The sequence below is a fragment of the Siniperca chuatsi genome, linkage group LG4, assembly GCF_020085105.1.
Source record: "Siniperca chuatsi isolate FFG_IHB_CAS linkage group LG4, ASM2008510v1, whole genome shotgun sequence".
NCBI classification, from domain to species: domain Eukaryota; kingdom Metazoa; phylum Chordata; class Actinopteri; order Centrarchiformes; family Sinipercidae; genus Siniperca; species Siniperca chuatsi.
In genome coordinates this window covers 29,041,832-29,060,205 of record NC_058045.1, presented here as the reverse complement: position 1 = coordinate 29,060,205, position 18,374 = coordinate 29,041,832, and the positions used below count along the sequence as shown (strand labels likewise).

Sequence of the window (18,374 nt, the reverse complement as noted above, 5' to 3'; positions counted from 1 at the left end):
TGTTTTCAAATTCAAGACGTTTCGGCTCCCATCCGGAAGTCATTCTCAATTTAAATGAGAATTTAATTAATTGAGAATGACTTCCGGATGGGAGCCGAAACGTCTTGATTCTGAAAACAGTGTCCAGATGACTACGACTGAAACCTTTTCTACGATATATTTCTCTAAATTATGTTGTAGGTTATTCACCCAAAACCTGAATAGTCTTTCAAACTTTCCCTAATGAATTATGGTGGGAGTAAACCCACGTTAACTTTTTATCAAATTTGCGAACATTACTATCCTCCAAAGCTCCTGCAAAAACGTGAAGTGCTCCGAGCATCTAAAACCCTGATCAGACAGGCCGCAGGGGACGTCTTTTTCCACAAGCGGCAGTAAGCGTTTTGCACGCTGCTGAACCCTGGGCACCTAGCGTTGACGCTCGGAGCGCTTTGCATAGCAAAATCAGGGTTAGGCTAATAAAAGGTGATTTGATGGTTGCCTAGCAACGCTGCTTTTTTAAAAAAAATAGTAGGCTTCAACAAAAAAAGGCAGTGCAGAGTGCCGCATTTTACAACCTGCAAAGCGCACTCTGTCTGATTGGGCCCTAAAAGGTGCCCAGGGCGCATAGCAGCGCGCAAAACACTTACTGCCAATAGAAAACAGCTGGAAAACGCTTACTGCCAATAAAAAACAGCTGGAAAACGCTTACTGCCAATAGAAAAAAGCTGGAAAAAAAACGCCTCTCCCTGCTAAAGCTGCAGCCTGTCTGATCAGGGCTTGACAGGGCGAGAAAGGTCACAAGAAAACCCACATATGTGACCACTTATTTATTTCCTTAGCTTTATTTTGAAAAGCCAGTGGGTGTGTTGTCTGAAGCATCAACTTTGTCTTTAGTATTCAATGCAAAATACTCTCTGATGATGTCAAATGTAATGATGTCTCATTTGCATATATAGATGAGTGTGGAAAATTTTATATCACAGCTATATATAGTGTGAACACAATCTGAAACAAATTTGTTATCAATGTCTCTCCATACCAGAGAACACAGTGGGTAAAGGTTTCATTATATTGTGCTTGTTTATTTTTCTATTTAGCAAAAGCATTAATTTTGCAATGCAGATGAAAAAGCTAACTTGTCTTTTAGAACTGTGTCAAACATCCAAATTTACTTTACTGGCCTATTTGCATTTTCTAGGTTTGTAAGTGTAAGGAGGCTTCTGGAGGACAACAGTCCAGAACCGAAATGTCTGGAATTAGCCACTGTACAGCCAAGGGAGAGAACAATGTCAGGGGACGGCCAATTGTCCAGCACAGGAAAGCCTCAGTACTGATAAGAGAGGACAAGGGAGGAGAAAACAGGAAGAGGAAGAAAGAGAGATAGAGGCACACAGATTGGAGGCTCATGTGCTTGTGGCTGTTGGACAACAAAAAACAGAGGTTTAGAGAGAAGCATTTAAGTCAAAAGAAGTTTGAGTGATAGCTTTTATTCTTATGTTTGTGTGTAGCAGTAAAATGTCACTTTGAGAAATACTGACCCAGATTACCTCAAAGTCTTCAGGGGCAGTTTCAGGGGTTTTTGCTAACGTTTAAAGCCAGATTTTTTCAGTCTATTTAGCACTCACATGAGTCACCACTGTAGATAAAGGATATGTATCTAGTAGACTGATAACTTTTTCCTTTCTCACTTTTGGAGTCCTTCACCATGTCTTCAACCTGATCCTGAGTCTTTCTTATAATAAAGAGTACGGTCTATTATAAAGAGCACGGTCTAGACCTGCTCTATAGGAAAAGTGCAATGAGATAACTTCTGTTATGAATTGACGCTATATAAATAAAATTTAATTGAATTGAAGGGTCCCTGTTCTGTGGAAGACATCTTGCCTCATTCCTGTGCCGAAGACGTTGCGTCCCAGTGGCTCCAAGGACTACAGACCGGTGGCACTGACCTCCCACATAATGAAGACCCTGGAGGGCTGGTGCTGGAACAGCTGCGGCCCATGGTCAGACCCCTCCTGGACCCCCTTCAGTTCGCCTACCAGCCCCGGCTGGGAGTGGAGGACACCATCATCTTCCTGCTGAACCGCATCTACACCCACCTGGACAAGCCGGCAAGCATGGTGAGGATCATGTTTTTTGACTTCTCCGGTGCTTTCAACACCATCCGGCCTGCCCTGCTGGGTGAGAAGCTGGCAGCGATGCAGGTGGATGCCCCCCTCGTGTCCTGGATTGTGGACTACCTGACTGGCAGACCACAGCATGTGCGCCTGCAGCACTGTGTGTCGGCAACACTGGGGCCCCTCAGGGGACTGTCCTCTCTCCCTTCCTCTTCACCATCTACACCATGGACTTCAGCTACCACACAGAGTCCTGCCACCTTCAGAAGTTTTCTGATGACTCTGCTGTGGTGGGATGTATCAGCGATGGTGATGAGACTGAGTACAGGGCTGTGGTGGGGAACTTTGTCTCATGGTGTGAGCAGAACCATCTGCAGCTCAGTGCGACAGAGTCTAAGGATCTGGTAGTGGATCTAAGAAGGGCCAAGGCACCAGCGACCCCGGTTTCCATCCAGGGGGTCAGTGTGGACATTGTTGAGGATTACAAGTACCTGGGAGTACACATGGACAATAAACTGGACTGGACCAAGAACACTCAAGCTGTTTACAGGAAGGGCCAGAGCCGCCTCTATTTTCTGAGGAGTCTGAGGTCCTTCAACATCTGCCGGACAATGCTGAGGATGTTTTATGAGTCTGCGGTGGCCAGTGCTATCCTGTATGCTGTTGCATGCTGGGGCAGCAGGCTGAGGGTAGCGGACGCTAACAGGCTCAACAAACTGATCCATAAGGCCAGTGACATTGTGGGGGTGGACCTGGACTCTCTGGCGGTGGTGTCAGAGAGGAGGATGCTGGCCAAACTACAAGCCATCTTGGACAGTTTCTCCCACCCACTCCATGACGTGCTGGTCAAACAAAGGAGGACCGTCAGCGGAAGACTCATCCCCCCAAAATGCACCACAGAGCGCCACAGGAAGTCATTCCTGCCTGTGGCCATCAAACTCTTTAACTCCTCCCTCTAAGTGTCAGTCTATATGACCCTAAGTCATTAAACTGGACATTGGATCATTAACATCACTGTAATATTTGAAATAATTGTGCAATATTCTCTGTTTAATACTCGGGTGCAATATACTCTGTTTTCAGTTTAATATTCCCTGTTTATTGATATTTATTCATATTTCTATTATTGCTGTGCAATATCCACCATCTAACAATCTGGTTACTTATTACTTATATTATTACATTGTATTGTACTCTACTATACTTATCAACCTGTAAATCCACTTTTGTACTTTACACTTATTTTAGCTTTTATACTTATATCCACTTTTGTACTTAATTTATCTTAGCTGTATTATAGTGTATTATATTTTGATTTGCACATCTCTTATTTCTTACTAGAAATAATTGTCTCATTGCGGAATTATTTTATTTTTATTTCTATTTCTATTCTATTAGTACTTCTATTCCTGTGTGCATTGATGTGATAGTGAGCAGCTGTAACAAAAGAGTTTCTCCTCGGGGATCAATAAAGTATTTCTGATTCTGATTTACTTTCACTCAGAGAACAATGGTCACAGTGTAAATGGCAGTTAGGACCTTAATGTGATTTCCCGTAAGAGAGCAACTTTCCCTGCAGAGATCAACAGCATCAAAAGTGAAACAATCTACATCCATTTTAAATGTTGCATCTTATATATAATAGACACTATACTACACAATGGACTGTGTGTCAATAGATCACATCCTGAACATTAAACTGAAATTGAAAGTTTGAAACATAAAATTACCTCCTGTCTTTGGAGTAACTTTACTCAATAAAAGTAAAAATTATTTGCAGACCATCACAAAAGAGTCGTAAGCTGGAGAAGTCACAGAGAAAATTATGTGGTTATTATTTCCACATATGGTATAATTTAAGTGTTAAAGATAATGTTAGTTTGTCCAAAGTAATTCATTCTAATTCTTACTTGTTTTTAACAACCATGCCCAGGTCAGACTTATGGCAGGGGGATTTATTCTTCTCCATACATCTCTGAAGCAATCAGATACGCCAAAACATTCACCTCCAACAACTCGGACAAGTAGTACCGAGTGATTCTGCAGGATCGTATCAACCCCACGTATAGATTAAAATACAACGACAGGTACCTGCTGGTGCCCATCCCGGTATGAAACATCAGCAACAGAAGAGCGGCAGATGGTTGAAAGGGCCATCCGTCCTCATTGCCTTCTGTTGCAAGAGGTCTAACAGAGCGAGAAAGGTCACAAGAAAACCCCAAAATGTGACCACTTATTTGTTTCCTTAGCTTTATTTTGAAAAGCCACAAAGTGTGTTGTCTTTGAAGAATAAACTATATAATTGCTAGTCCATGCAAAATACTCTCTGATGTTGTCAAATGTAATGATGTCTCATTTGTAGTGGCTAAGTCTTGACTTAAAGCCACTGAGGGGCTGCATAGACAGGCTAGTAAATGACGCGCTCACCATAGTACCGCTTAGTGGTGTCTAGTGAAATAACAGAGTCCGACTTTCGCTTCTTGCTGGAAAATGTATTGCTCACCGTTAATGGTCTTCAACGTGTTACATGCAAGAATCCACAACCACTGTCCATAAATCTCCAGACAGTCAAACATTTCACCAATACAACAATGCAGCGTCCACCTAGCATAGCATGATCCTGGCCATTCAAATTAATGCAAAAACCATGAATGTGACATAACATTTTGTATGATTCTCTCAGTACCCCCAACTCTGACTGACTTCCAGCGTCCCTGCAAGAGGTGTAACCCTAGGTCTAAAATTCAAATCATGACTGAGTCAAGGTTAGGGTAAGTCCCTAGGGTTTGAATGTCAAAACAGTTTCCTTGCAAATCCTCACTCATGTGTTTTTGAGTTAAAGGGTTTTCACTAAAACAAAAGTAAAAGTAAGACAGTTCCTTTAATAGCCACTATCGTGAGGGTGTAAGATGTCTTATACAGTAGTAACATGATAAAGCAGAAAAATGTCTGTAAAATCAATGTTTGCTCTGTCCCTTACATTGCTCAATTTTGCAGTCTTGTTCTTGCTTCTTACATGTCAGTAGTGGTTTAGTGGAAACTGTAGAAATAGATATTCTATAAACTATAACTTGCACCCTCTGATTTCTCCTTTAAATAGTTTAGTCACCCAAATTACAAAAAACATATCTTCTCTGTAGTTATAATAATCCACAGAACTCACTGAACAGTTTTCATTGGTGAGACTTTAAGAAACAGTTGCGAAAACCGTGTGTTGTGAGGGTTATCCAGACTAGCATGGACACTGATTCTGGAAAGAGATGTTGCTGAAGAACTTTTTAAATATAATTTTTCAATACTGGGAAGACCGTTCATTGCAGTTTTCCTCACTCTATTCAATGCAGTGAGGAAAACTGCAAAGAACGGTACATAGGTGAGACTAAACAGCCACTTCACAAAAGACTTTATCAGCACAGACGACACGCTAACTCGGGATTGCAGAGCACCGTGCATTTGCATCTAAAAGCTACAAACCACACATTTGAAGACAGTGAGGTGAAGATTCTAAGTAGAGAGAAGAGTTGGTTTGAAAGAGGAGTCAAAGAAGCCATTTTTGTGAAAAAAGAAAACCCCTCTTTGAACAGAAATGGTGGTCTGAGATTCAACCTGTCAATGATCTATCACAGTGTATTATCACCATGGTCAAGCCAATCATATGCTAATCAGGTACTTAACAGTGATGAGGGAGGCAGCCAGAAAACAATAGGCCTGATTACTGATTACTGGGCCATCATGGAAACAAAAGAAGGGCAGTTTCAGGTGAAACTAGGCAGGGTAAACAGCAGAAACTCAGGAAGACTCCTTCCTGAGGGCAGGGCTTAAGTAACACAGATTAGCTTAAATTTCTGAGTTGTCAGACCATTTTTCACAATTGAGAATGACTTCCGGATGGGAGCCGAAACTTGATTCTGAAAACAGTGTCCAGATGACTACGACTGAAACCTTTTCTACGACATACAATACATAGCTTTCACAAATATTCAAAATCAGCCACTGAGGAAGTCATGATGTCCTAAAGCCACCAGGGCTGTAGTAAAGTCATGTCCTCTGCAATATTTCTGTGGGTGTTTTAATGAAGAGCAGTTTACATATAGTTTACAATTCTTATATTTTTTACTCTATATATTTAATTTTGACTTCAATAAAATCTGTATTTATCCAGCACATTCCTGGTAGTTTAGAGAAGACATCCAAATAGCATTTAGATCATTATGTAGGTAAACAAAATGTACAGAAGATATAATTGAGCTGTTAAGTAAGTAAATCAGAAATTTTCATTTTTGGTGGCTAATTAAAAATATCTGGGTTTTCTTGAGTAGGTAACATTGCACTCTCACTCCTGACTGTAAAATAGTTTTTCCCATACTGTTGCCCTTCTTTGCTGTGAAAAAAATTCAATATATTAAAAATATACACAGCGACCAGTTTTGCTAACTGCTGTGTAAGAATTTGTCTTTCAGGTTTCACTTTCACTAAGTGCCTTTAGAAATAAAGAAATTATCTAATATTGCAATGATGATGATGAAGAGGGGTTATAAATATGAGCCCAGTTCCACATGTGCATTTTATATTTGCAGGAAGAAACAATCCAAGAAGCCAGAGCTTCAACAACAACATCAGGATGGTCGACAGAGACATTATACTTGTATGAATGTATTATTGGAGCAAAACAACTGAGCACCTGTGACAGTGGAATCTGTAGTTGTAGAAAATACTCACACTTTGTATAAGTAAAGTCACAGAGAAAAATGCTTTAGGAGTTGCAAACTTGTAGATTTTATACCTTCTCAAATTCTTCATTGCAGGTGCACAAATTCTATGCTACAAATCACAAATTCAGAAACTCATATGCTCACATTTTTGCTGCAGTTGCTGCAGTGAATATGGGGCAAAATGGGCTTCCATAGTTCAGTAGCAGTTTTCTGAAATTCACCACAAAAGAAAATCCATCAGACTAATCCGGTTTATCCGTTATGCAACAGCCAGCTCAGGAGCCATTAACATGAAGCAGGTGTCCTCGGGGCCTTCAGTCTCACAAGGTCACAAAGTTTTTCCAGAACACTTTTTGCCACCACAAGCATATTTAGGTATAATTAATGTGGGAATCTGCAGCATGTTTTCAAGGCAACGTGCATCTTATCACTAAGCAAAGGAGTTAACAGATATACTGAAGGGTATAAACAGCGGCTGCAGCAGGATCCAGGTGTTAACACCGTACACCTGCAGGCTGGTAACATGGCTTTCTTCAAGTGCACGCTCAGTCTCCTCGTCCTCCTTGTGGTCTCTGACTGCTCCTGGGCTGAAGAGAAGGTGAGTTTATTTGTAAAATCCTTGTGTTAGGATTTTACAACAGAATTCAAGATAAAGATAAAATGAGGATTCAATTTGTGATTTATTGGTCGTTTTATTTAGTCTCTGGGATTTCCTCGTGTTTTTGCTGTGTGACATCAGGATGATTCTGTTAGTAAAAACTATGTTTAATCTCTTCTTTGTAAATGCATTTAAAATCCTAATCCATATCCCAATGACACTAAACAATTTATGCTAAATTAGAGGGGAATATGTGTAAAATGCACAAAACATTTAGGGAAGATTCAAGAAACATTTACATTAAAGGTGTTGTGTTGATAACCTTACATATATGGAGACCCAAAGTGTCCAAAATTAAATAAATAACTAGACATTATGATTTAAATAATCATGAATAAATGCAAACAAAAAATACAATATAACCATAACATTTTGAAATACTCAAATCAATATTTAAAATTCAGCTCATATTATGAGATGTTTGTTTTTCGCCTTATTATTATATATATTCAATAGCATTTTCCCATATGTCTTAAAACAGAGCCAGTTAGGTGATCGGTTGTTCACATAACTGTCTCTGCCCTGTTTGTATCCATTGATAGACAAAGACTAAAGCATTATGAAATAAAACATTCATTAATTCATTATTAACACATTGTTTCGTTGTGAAATTAAAATACACTTTGGAAAAAGAACATTTTGAAATTAAAACTGCTGGAATAAAATAAAAATGACCTGAATTAAACTCTGTTATTGTGAAAAGTATGAAATAACATTTCAATAACATTTGAGCTGAGTTTTAAAAATGTATTGAATTTATTTATGTAATTTTGAACACTTTGGGTCTCCGTACACCTACTATTATGTAAGTATTCAACAGTTCTGTTGTATATCACTTTAATTGTTTTGGTTTTAATATATAGGGAAAAAAACGGACCTAACAGTGCTTCTGTTTATATGAATATTTATCGTGTAAGGGATTCAAACCTCAAACTTACATAATAAAATTTACAAAGTGGACATGAAAAAGACATAATTTATAGAGAATATATAGTAAACGTTTAAAGCAAATACTTGGATATTCTACGTCTTCTATTCCTTTATATAAAGACTTATTGAATAGTTTGAAAGCTTCTGAAGAGCTGAAAATTACGTTTGATATGAGTTAATGCTGAATTTTACAAATTGTAAGGCCCGTAACATCATCAGGACCACGATGGAAATAAGTTATTTAAAACTAGTGATTTTATCCCGTGTCATGCTTCAATTTTAAGCAGAACACTTTGTGTTATATGCTGTTTATGGTTTGTTTTATTTGATTTAGTTTTTATTTCTGCATGTCCATGTTTCAAGTTGGATTTTATCTGTCTCTTTGTTTGTTTGTTGTTTTTGTTGTTTGGTGAATATTTGGACATGTTTGTCATGTGCAGGTTGTTTTACGACTGAATAAAACCAAATCAACCTAATTGATGCAACTGAGCAATACTGTTTCGATGTAAAGCTGAAAATGTATAAAAACAAACGTGTCTTTCGTTGTTTGGAGTGACTCAAAAAATGGCTGCCATTATATCTAAGTATTAATTAGCATTAATTAAGTGCTGATTAAGAATGTATGAATATATACAGTGAATGTTGTCAAAGAGAGATAATTATTATTATTTTGCAGTAGCTTAATGATAATTTAAGCAGAATTTTAGGTTCATTATGCTACAAGTAGTGTTGATGCAGACATACACAGTTTCACAGCACATGCCGTACATGCATACAGGAGGAAAGTGCGATCTATGTTAGAGAGTAAACTATACAAATAGACAACAGACTGTGCAAACTGCTCTACATAAATACATTTAACTTTTCATTTAAGTCCTTACTAATGAGTGATGTCATCTCCCTGATCTAGGATCTGTCTGTCTCTGAGCTCCTGTGGAGGGCCAACAAGGATGTTGGTAAGACACCACGCACATCCAAATTTATTTTGATTTAACAACAGTACATTAATAGACATTGCTGCACATTTCGTTTAAATTTACACATTAATGCATCAGTATTATTAATCCAAAAACATCATATACATTAGTAAAACACTGACAGGGATCATTAAATTAAATTTTGCTGATAACACTTAAGTAAAGTCTTCTTCCACCACTGGTCAATTCACTGATTGAGCCTTCAGTGTCTTCCTTCAACAGTGCATACAGAAGAAGAGCCCTTCGTCATGGATGACATTGCTTATGACAATGAAAATGAGAGAAACGCTGATCCCTGCACCTCCGGCGGCTGCATGTGGGGCAAATCCAGCGATGGAAAGGTCTATGTGCCCTATGTCATCGCCACACATTTCTGTGAGTATCTGACTAATTATTTAAAGTCGTTATTTAAAATGTTTTATTATAATAGTTGACTAAAAGATGTGATGCACTATGGATCCATAGATTGGGATGTAATGTGCTTAATCTTTCAAATAAACTAGTTTAAATTTGACAGCTTTTATTATGACGCGAGATATTTAAAAAAAAAACTTGATATCTGATTAATATAAATTGGTTGGAGGTAAAAATCTGTATCTTGTACTTTAATTGTTGTTGGATCTCAGGTTGTTTCACTACAAAACAACTTAGAAGAAGTGATCCCTAACCCTAATTACCATGGTTACCAAACAGTTAAGATAGGATCTGCAAGTTAGGAAGTTTCTGTAATTGCGGCCCCAGGGGATGGGCATCAGATCAAACAACCTATTTAGTCATTTGGCTGCAGACATTCATGGCCATTCCTCGGTCAAACTTTAAAACTAACAGTGACTGGGCCTTTTCTGTTAGGGCCATCCAGATGTGGAATGACCTGCCAGAGGAGATCAAGCTGACACATTGTCTTCTGTTAAATCACTTTTATAAACTCACTATTTTAGACTTGCTTTTTATTGATTTTACTGTTTGTTTTATTATCTTTCGTTTTATTTTATTATAAGATTTTAATAACTGTTTGCTTGTTGTCTTTTTTTAATTATATGTAAAATGCTTTGTAATTTGTTTTGAAAAGTGCTGTGTAAATAAAGGTATTATTATTATTATTATGTGTGAGTATGTGCGTACACCAGTACATATCTTCTTTTACCTGCATGGGTCTTCTCAGCTTCTCGTGAGCGCACCATCATCGAGCGTGGGCTGCAGTCCTTCCACGACGTTTCTTGTATTCGCTTCGTCCAACGCACCAACCAGAGAGACTACCTGAGCATCCAGTCCAACAATGGGTAACAAACTGTGTGTTTGTGTGTAAACTACCTGCAGCTTATTAATTCAAACCTGTGTTTGTGTATTATGAATTGATAATGGATATCAACTAATACCTTCTATCTATCGCAGATTAAATATTTGATTAAAAGATGTCTTTAACTCTCTCAAACACAGTTTTATCTCTTAGATAAGACCTAACTGAAGGGTATAAACATATACTCCATATCACATCATGTTTTTTTTATGGCTGCATTAGCTTATGTGAAAATGGAAATATTTGTGCATTAATTTATAAAATTTTCCTCCACATTCAGAAATATTTGGAATCTTTGAAAACTTTTGTATCTCAACAAGAATTTAAAATGAAGTTCTGTGAGTTTTAATAATTTTTAGTTAAGCAATTATGGACCTCAAACTGGCGCTATTATAAACTATTATAAATTCTAAACCAGTAAATGTAATGTAATTTTGTCACACAGTACTGCACATCCCAATCACAGCTGTTTTCATATTCAGAAGGGTAGCTTTTTTGTACGCGCAGGTCTTACTTCAAATATTTCCTTATTGAGTTTTATTTGAACTCTAGATATCATTTGAAAAGATTGTGTGTATCACACTTTACATAGAGAAACTTCAGGAGATAAACGCCTCAATTATTACTTAGTTAATATCTTAAATATTCCTTGATATCATTTTCACTCAACATACATGCATGACAATATCAGTGGAGACTTTTGTTACATTGAGATGAATAAAGTGAGTCCCACTGTATTCCAATCAAAAACCAAAAATCAAGCCAAGAGGCAAACTGTAACTGTTCTAAACCAAGAAGTGACAGAAAAAAATCACTTTTACAAGCCTCCTAGATCTAAGAAATAACTGAGCCATGAACTATTTCTGTCTGCTTTGATCACTATTCATTTTTATTTTAATTGTATGTATTATTGTATTTATTTAGTTGTTACTCCTACGTCGGCCGTCGTGGTTATTCCCAGACGGTGTCTCTGGACCGCCAGGGCTGCCTCTACCACAGCACCGTCCAGCACGAGCTTCTCCACGCCCTGGGCTTCAACCACGAACAGTGCCGCTCCGACAGGGACCAGCACATCCAGATCCTGTGGGAGAACATCCAGTCCGGTCTGTACTTGGGCCTCCACACACAAACAGCCACGCACCCTAACATTAAAATGATCTTAATGTTACACTAATTCGGGGCTGCAACTAAGAAAAGAAAACAGTGAAAAATACCCATTATTAGTTCCCACAGCTCAAAGTAATGTATTTAAACTGCTTGAGATATTCAGATTACTATATGACGAACAAAAGCATCAAATCCTGACATCTGAGAGGCCAGAACCAATGAATGTTTAGCATTTTAGCTTGAAAACAAAATTGTTAGCAATTATTGAAATTTGATTATCAAAATAACAGTTGAATTGATCAGTCATTTTCTGTCAATCGATTAATCGTTGTAGCTCTACACTAATCCAAATTTTGTTCCAAATCCTAGAGCTAAATCTCGATCCTAAAATAATTCCAAATTTAACCTAAATTTAATCTCAATTATCAAAAATCCCAAATCTTGATAATAAAATAACCTTAAAGCTGGAGAGCGGGACTTTTACATATAAGTGACTTACATTCGAGCCCTTGTTGCCAAACAAGTTCACACAATGCTGATCAACCCTATCACCGCCAGGTAAATCTCTCAGTATTTCACAGTTTTTAAATATGGTGTCTGTGGCGACATTCCCGCGCTGGTGCACCGGTAGTGATGCGTTTTAGCCAACCAGCAATGATTGGTTTGGTTTTGATTTGATTTGATCAGAGCCATGTAGAGAGCTCCGCGATCCGCCATTGCTGTAAAAAAAAAAAAAGGTCCATTGGAGAGAATGTTTATTATTGAGCATTGTTTATGGTTTATTATGATTGTGTAGTTAATAAGCTTTGGCAACCTTGTATTGTATGCAGTCATGCCAATGAAACCACTAGAATTTAATGATTCTGAACAGAGTTGATGCAACTCTCTCTTAACATTGCTGTGGAGCAACCGTAGCGACATAGTAGGCTACGGCAACTAGGAGTAAAACCTAAGAAGCGTCCAAGAAAAGTTTCTGATGCTCCAGATGAACAAGAAACTTGGCGTTCAGAGGAGGGGTTGCTGTCAAAAAAAGCGTTCGACGGTGATTAGTGTAGCATTAGCTTTTCCTTGTTGGATAGCGCTGAGAGAAAAGAAGGACTGAGGGCAGACACAGATGTCGCATTACTGCTCTTGGACAGGTTGATAAAATATTTGGAGTAGGCTGTTTAGCTATAACATTTACTCTACCTGAATAATGGATTATTGTCTTGGAACTGTGGAAATGTCTCTGTATTTCTGTAACTGTTTCTGAACACGAGCCTGGGGCGAGCTCACTGTAGACATACATCATCACCACGCGTCGACAGTGTTTGTGTAATTTCTCTCATTGGCAGAAGGGGGAGACAAAAGTTCTGCACTCCAGCTTTAAGCATATTTTTATCCTGATGTGACCTAAACAAGATGTAAATCCTCAGTCTTGAGCCTCTCGATATGCACTGTGGTTTGACTGATATTTGATTTATTTCTAATAAAGAAACTAAATCAAAATGGTTTGATATCTGTCACTACGACCACTGGAACTTCTCAATGTCCCTGAAAATAGAATATAAACTATATCATACTAAAATTGACATCGCTGAAACCTGTAATTGCTCAGGAAATGAGAATTTTGTGGAATTAAAATTGTGGTCATTTAGGAACAAAGCCCTGAGAGAGGCCTGCCTTCACTCCCAAATCTATCTTACTGTACTTACTGACCAAGAAAGCAGTCAAAATCTAGCCTTAAGGCCTGGCCACACCAGAAAGTGGTACAGCAAAATGAATCTGCAAGTCTTTGTGGAATATTTGGTGTAGAAGCTTGGTCACATAGTGACTGTACTCGCAGGGTTAATTTGTGAACTGCTGTACCTGGCGAGCTAACCACTAAGTCTGGTGAGCGCCAATCAGTCACAATAGCTCCTGGAAATTCCCTCTGTTTTCTCTTTACTTCCCCCTATCATTTTGTTCACCATTGTACACAATTTCATTCACTTAAATAGTTAGTGAAGAGCTCTTTAGCTTAGTTTGGTCACTGACAGGACAGTAAGTTCACACAGTTTATTCAAAAGGCATATTTATACCATTGACTCCTGTCTCATAACTGTCTGTAAACAATGTCTCTGTTGTGGAGCAGTTTATATGCTGCCAGAGGAGGTTAAATAAACCTGGATGGTGCTGTTGTGACCCTTTAATCTTTCATCCAAATCCTAATGTAAAACTAACTTCTCGATGAACTGACGATTGATCAGAAGTTTACCACATGCTTGCGATTTTCTGTCTTTCCTGACCCTTGTTGTGATTTTTACCTGTCAGGTTGGGAGTACGCCTTTGACAAGATCAACACTCTGAACCTGAACACCCCCTACGACTACAACTCTGTCATGCAGTACCACAGGTTGACAAGGCTACCATTCATCTATTTATTCAGATAAACATTGATTGATTTAATAATAATTTGTTCATATAACTTTGTGTCTTCAATTTTGAAAGTACCTTTTACTAAGGGACTATATGAAAATTATTGGCCTGGCCACACCATAGGAGCTGTCAACATTTTCTTTGGACCGTCCCATTGACATAGAAATAAAACCACAATACCTCCCCCCCCCCCAATATCTCAAAATAATATATTTATGGAAAACATGCCAAAATGGGAAATAGAAAAAATTAATTTGGATTTCAGAAACACAATATTTTCCAGTAATGGTTGAGATCAGACGCCTGACTGTCCGTCAAATCAAATACATGGTTTTTGTGTCGTGTTGTCGTTCTTCCAGACAGCTTCCAAAGAGCACACAAAAATCAGTACAAACTCCGTCTTTGTGATGTAACTCTTTGATCTTTTTCTTAACAAAACTTTTTACAATAAATATCAAAAGGGAAGAATGAATCCAGGATGAGAAAAAGTTCTCAAAAGAAAAAATCAGCAAAAAGAAAACATATTTAACCCTCCTCCTTTCATTCTCTCTCACTCTCACCCCTAATATTTTTCATACAGTCCCTAATTCTGGAGACTTTTTCTCATTCACACAAAAAATATTTTATTATTATTATGCCACTTTGTTTGTTTCATTTTTTGTAACTTGAGTGAACCCTTTAAACAATATTTAAATACCAATAGTTTCTTCTTTATATACAAACCAAAAATAATTTAACCTCTGTACTCTTTACAACTGCAGGTATGCCTTCTCCGGGAACAATAAACCCACGATGGCGCCTATCCCCAACGCAAATGTTGAATTCGGCACGGCCCAACAGATGAGCAAGAATGACATCACCAGAGTAAACACGCTGTACAAATGTTAAACTGTAAGAAAACACATGCTAGGTTTGTACATATGCTATACTTCTGCTGCTGTAAGTGTTCCCTGTATAAATCTAATTCATGGTTTGAGGTGACCCATAAGAAAATGTCAAATAAAGGCAAGAATGCCCCCCAAAAAAACATGTTCATTGAAGCCTTGTTTGTTGTTTGTGCACCAAATGTCCCTGAAGTTTGTGTGATGAAAGTGTAAAAGCTGGAGAACTTTTATTTGTTAACACAAAATCAAATTACTACTTGTAGTGTGAAAGGTGTCACTTTAACCCACAGCAGCTTGACGGAGCCTCGTAGCATCTTGTAGCTCATTGTTTTAGTTTTAGGTTACATTTAGTGTTTGGTTCAGTCTCACCACCCCTCATCCCCCTTTATTGTAGCAGCAGCACTCAGCTGTTTTCAGCAGAAAAGCTTTGATAAACCCACTGTACACTACCTGCCCAGCACTGAACAGAACAGACACAGTTAGAGAATAGCTGGTGAAGAAAGTTGAACATCTAGCAACTAAAGAGCCAGATATTTTTCTCAGGAGTTAGTGGAGACTGCGGATACTTCATCAGGTGGGCACAAACATGACTTCAATGCGACAGACACATTAACACTTTTTTGGTCCAAAAACCAATTAAAGCAGCTTAAAGTTAGTTTTGAATGTTGACCTTAAAAACACATACACCTAACACAAACACGTGTTAGTCACAGGATTGGATGTAATTTGTTTTGTTGGTTAATACTATACATAGAAAATGGGCTTGTTAATAGAAAGCAACATTTTTAAAGGAGAAGTGCGCCTGTTTACAGGTCTTGGGGAGTTCTACTCATGTGAAATAAGTCGTATATAGCCTTTTGTAGCTTCACAGGAAGCTGCACGAAATCTGATCAAACACTTGAGTGAGCGTCGGTTGGGGCTGAAGACGAAAGTTTGAAAATAATAAAAATCTGGGGGTGTGGAGTTAGAAAGACGTGAGCTTACCAGACCTCTGTAGCCCGATTCTCATCTCTGCTGCAGAGATAGCTGCTACTAGCATAACACACCCAAATCTCCAAGCAATCTGTCAGTGAGTTGCATTGTGGGTAATGTAGGCGCCAGGTTTCAACTAGGAAGAAGAATGTGTGGAATAAAAAAGACGATATCTCTGGTTCTGCAACATCGATTTTGATATTGTTTTTCAAACTGTCCATCATGAGTCTGACAATGTTATAGGAGTGCACCGCTAAAGTCTTTAAAGAACCAGAAAGCAATTACATGGGCAGCTTGTTTCAGAGACATACTGTGAAACTGGATCCTCAGCACCTCCATAATGATGATTAATCCAGGTCTTCTTGCACCATCAGATTGACTGACCAGATTTAGGCTTACATGTATGAATGGCAGTGGTGTATGGAGGTAGAATCAGCAAAAAGAAAACATATTTAACCCTCCTACTTCCCTCTCACCCCTAATAATTTTCATACAGTCCCTAATTCTGGAGCCTTTTTCTCATTCACACAAAAATGATGTCAAAGTAATTGATACAGTCAAGCCATAAACACATAACACATGGGAGTCAATGACAATGAGATCTAGCTGACAAAGCTGATTGTGCCGCTTTTTTCTTTGTTTTATGTTTTGTAACTTGAGTGAATCCTTTAAACAATATTTAAATACCAATAGTTTCTTCTTTATATACAAACCCAAAATAATTCAACCTCTGGTATGCCTTCTCCAGGAACAATAAGCCCACGATGGCGCCTATCCCCAACGCAAATATTGAATTCGGCACGGCCAAACAGATGAGCAGGTGGCAGCAGAAGTTAATATCTTAAAACCTTGGCACATGCAACCAAAACTATCTGCATGGCTAGATACCTCTAGAGGCAAGTGACTATATACTATAAGGAAACGCTAGACTTATTTCTAAAATAAAAACTCAGTTTCAACTTCAGTTTTTCCATAATTGCTGAATGTGAGGCTTAAAAGAGAGAGAATCATTGATTATAATTCCAAGATACTTGTACTGAGATACAAAGGCCTTGAGAGTGATGATAGATGGGAGGTTTGGTGTCTTTGATTTTGCATTAGAAAACATCATGTGATTTAAAACAAGTTTTAAATCACACAGGGTACATTGTACAGTATCAAACGCAAGTTGTAGCTGACAAAGGGCCTTGTTTGGTGTAGACACAGAGCAGCATAGCACAGTATCATCAGCATATCATCGTAACAGGTGTTCAAGTGCCCCAGTAAGCCATGCCAATGGGGCAGAGAGCCAGCATGCACAAAACCAGGACCCTGAAACAGAAGCAGCTAAATGGAATTCAGCCATCATTAATTTTTATTATTTACACCTGCGCTTTTTCTACTGTGACATGTCAAAATGTTTGCTGTTAAAAAGACCTTCTAGAAGGACAGTTTAATATTTTCTACTTATCACTGTCTCCCATGTAAATAAACATTACAACAGTATTATGTCTTAGTTCTGTCTTCGCTACATGCTGCAGTTATTTTTTTAGCTTGGGAAACAGACTGGAGATCAAATGTGTTTGTTTGATGGCTCCACCTCTAACATGTCTTTCTATATCTTTACCCCTAACACACTCTCACCTCATGGCTTGAACTTTGATCTTAAACATATGCGTAAGTAGTTTTAGTTGGAACAAACATTTTTTTCTAAGTATGATCGAACTTTTATTTTACAGATTTTAATATCAATATGTTTTGATCGTCTCTCTCAAGAGTTAATATCTGTTGATGTAGCCCCCTCTTTTTATTCTCTTTCGTTTGTTTGTGTTGATTTTCTTGTTGCAGTTATCATTATAGTTTCTGGCTCATCGTTAGTTTTTTACTTGCTTTTGTTGTTTAAACCCTTTTGTGCAAGTAATATTTAACTTTTTTCTACCTTTGTGTTTTTTTAGTAGTTTCAATTATTATGATGAATTGTTTCCTTTGGATGATTTATGTGATTCTTGCTTTATATTTGACTTTATAATTGAATTGTTGATGTAATAGATTTTACATGTTCTTGTGCAATATGTTTTTTTTCTATTTTTGCCCTTTCCATAGCAGCATGCTTTGTGTTATCCAGCTCTGCTCTGATTGGTCCAGTCTGAGAGTAGACTGACTCTCAGGCATGCAGATCACTACCACCTGAGTGATGAATGTTCTGCTTTGTGATGGTTATTTGATGAAGATCTCTGTTTGAAACATTGCTATGTTAATTTTGGGGCTGCATCTGTCTTGGCCAATCATACATCCTCCGTGTTTCTCTCTCCTGGATGCCCGCCCTAAAAACAGGGATTTTTTGTTTTGACACATCAGGGTA

The 18,374-nt window shown here is 38.1% G+C and overlaps 1 protein-coding gene across 1 annotated transcript; it reads left to right on the top strand.

Annotated features, from left to right (window-relative positions):
• Positions 1–7,297: 7,297 nt before the first annotated feature.
• Positions 7,298–15,199, top strand: LOC122874661 (high choriolytic enzyme 1-like). Its single transcript, XM_044192839.1, has 7 exons — positions 7,298–7,409; positions 9,310–9,355; positions 9,599–9,751; positions 10,539–10,656; positions 11,598–11,776; positions 14,073–14,154; positions 14,939–15,199. The coding sequence occupies exons 1-7, from the start codon at positions 7,335–7,337 to the stop codon at positions 15,063–15,065; spliced, it is 780 nt and encodes a 259-aa protein (XP_044048774.1). The 5' UTR covers positions 7,298–7,334; the 3' UTR covers positions 15,066–15,199.
• Positions 15,200–18,374: the final 3,175 nt, after the last annotated feature.

Bases quoted from the DNA above. Each gene is read 5' to 3' on its own strand.
- LOC122874661 (XM_044192839.1), top strand. From the start codon at position 7,335: ATGGCTTTCTTCAAGTGCACGCTCAGTCTCCTCGTCCTCCTTGTGGTC. The intron at 9,356-9,598 runs GTAAGACACCAC...TTCCTTCAACAG, and splicing joins GAGGGCCAACAAGGATGTTG to TGCATACAGAAGAAGAGCCC. The intron at 10,657-11,597 runs GTAACAAACTGT...GTATTTATTTAG, and splicing joins AGCATCCAGTCCAACAATGG to TTGTTACTCCTACGTCGGCC.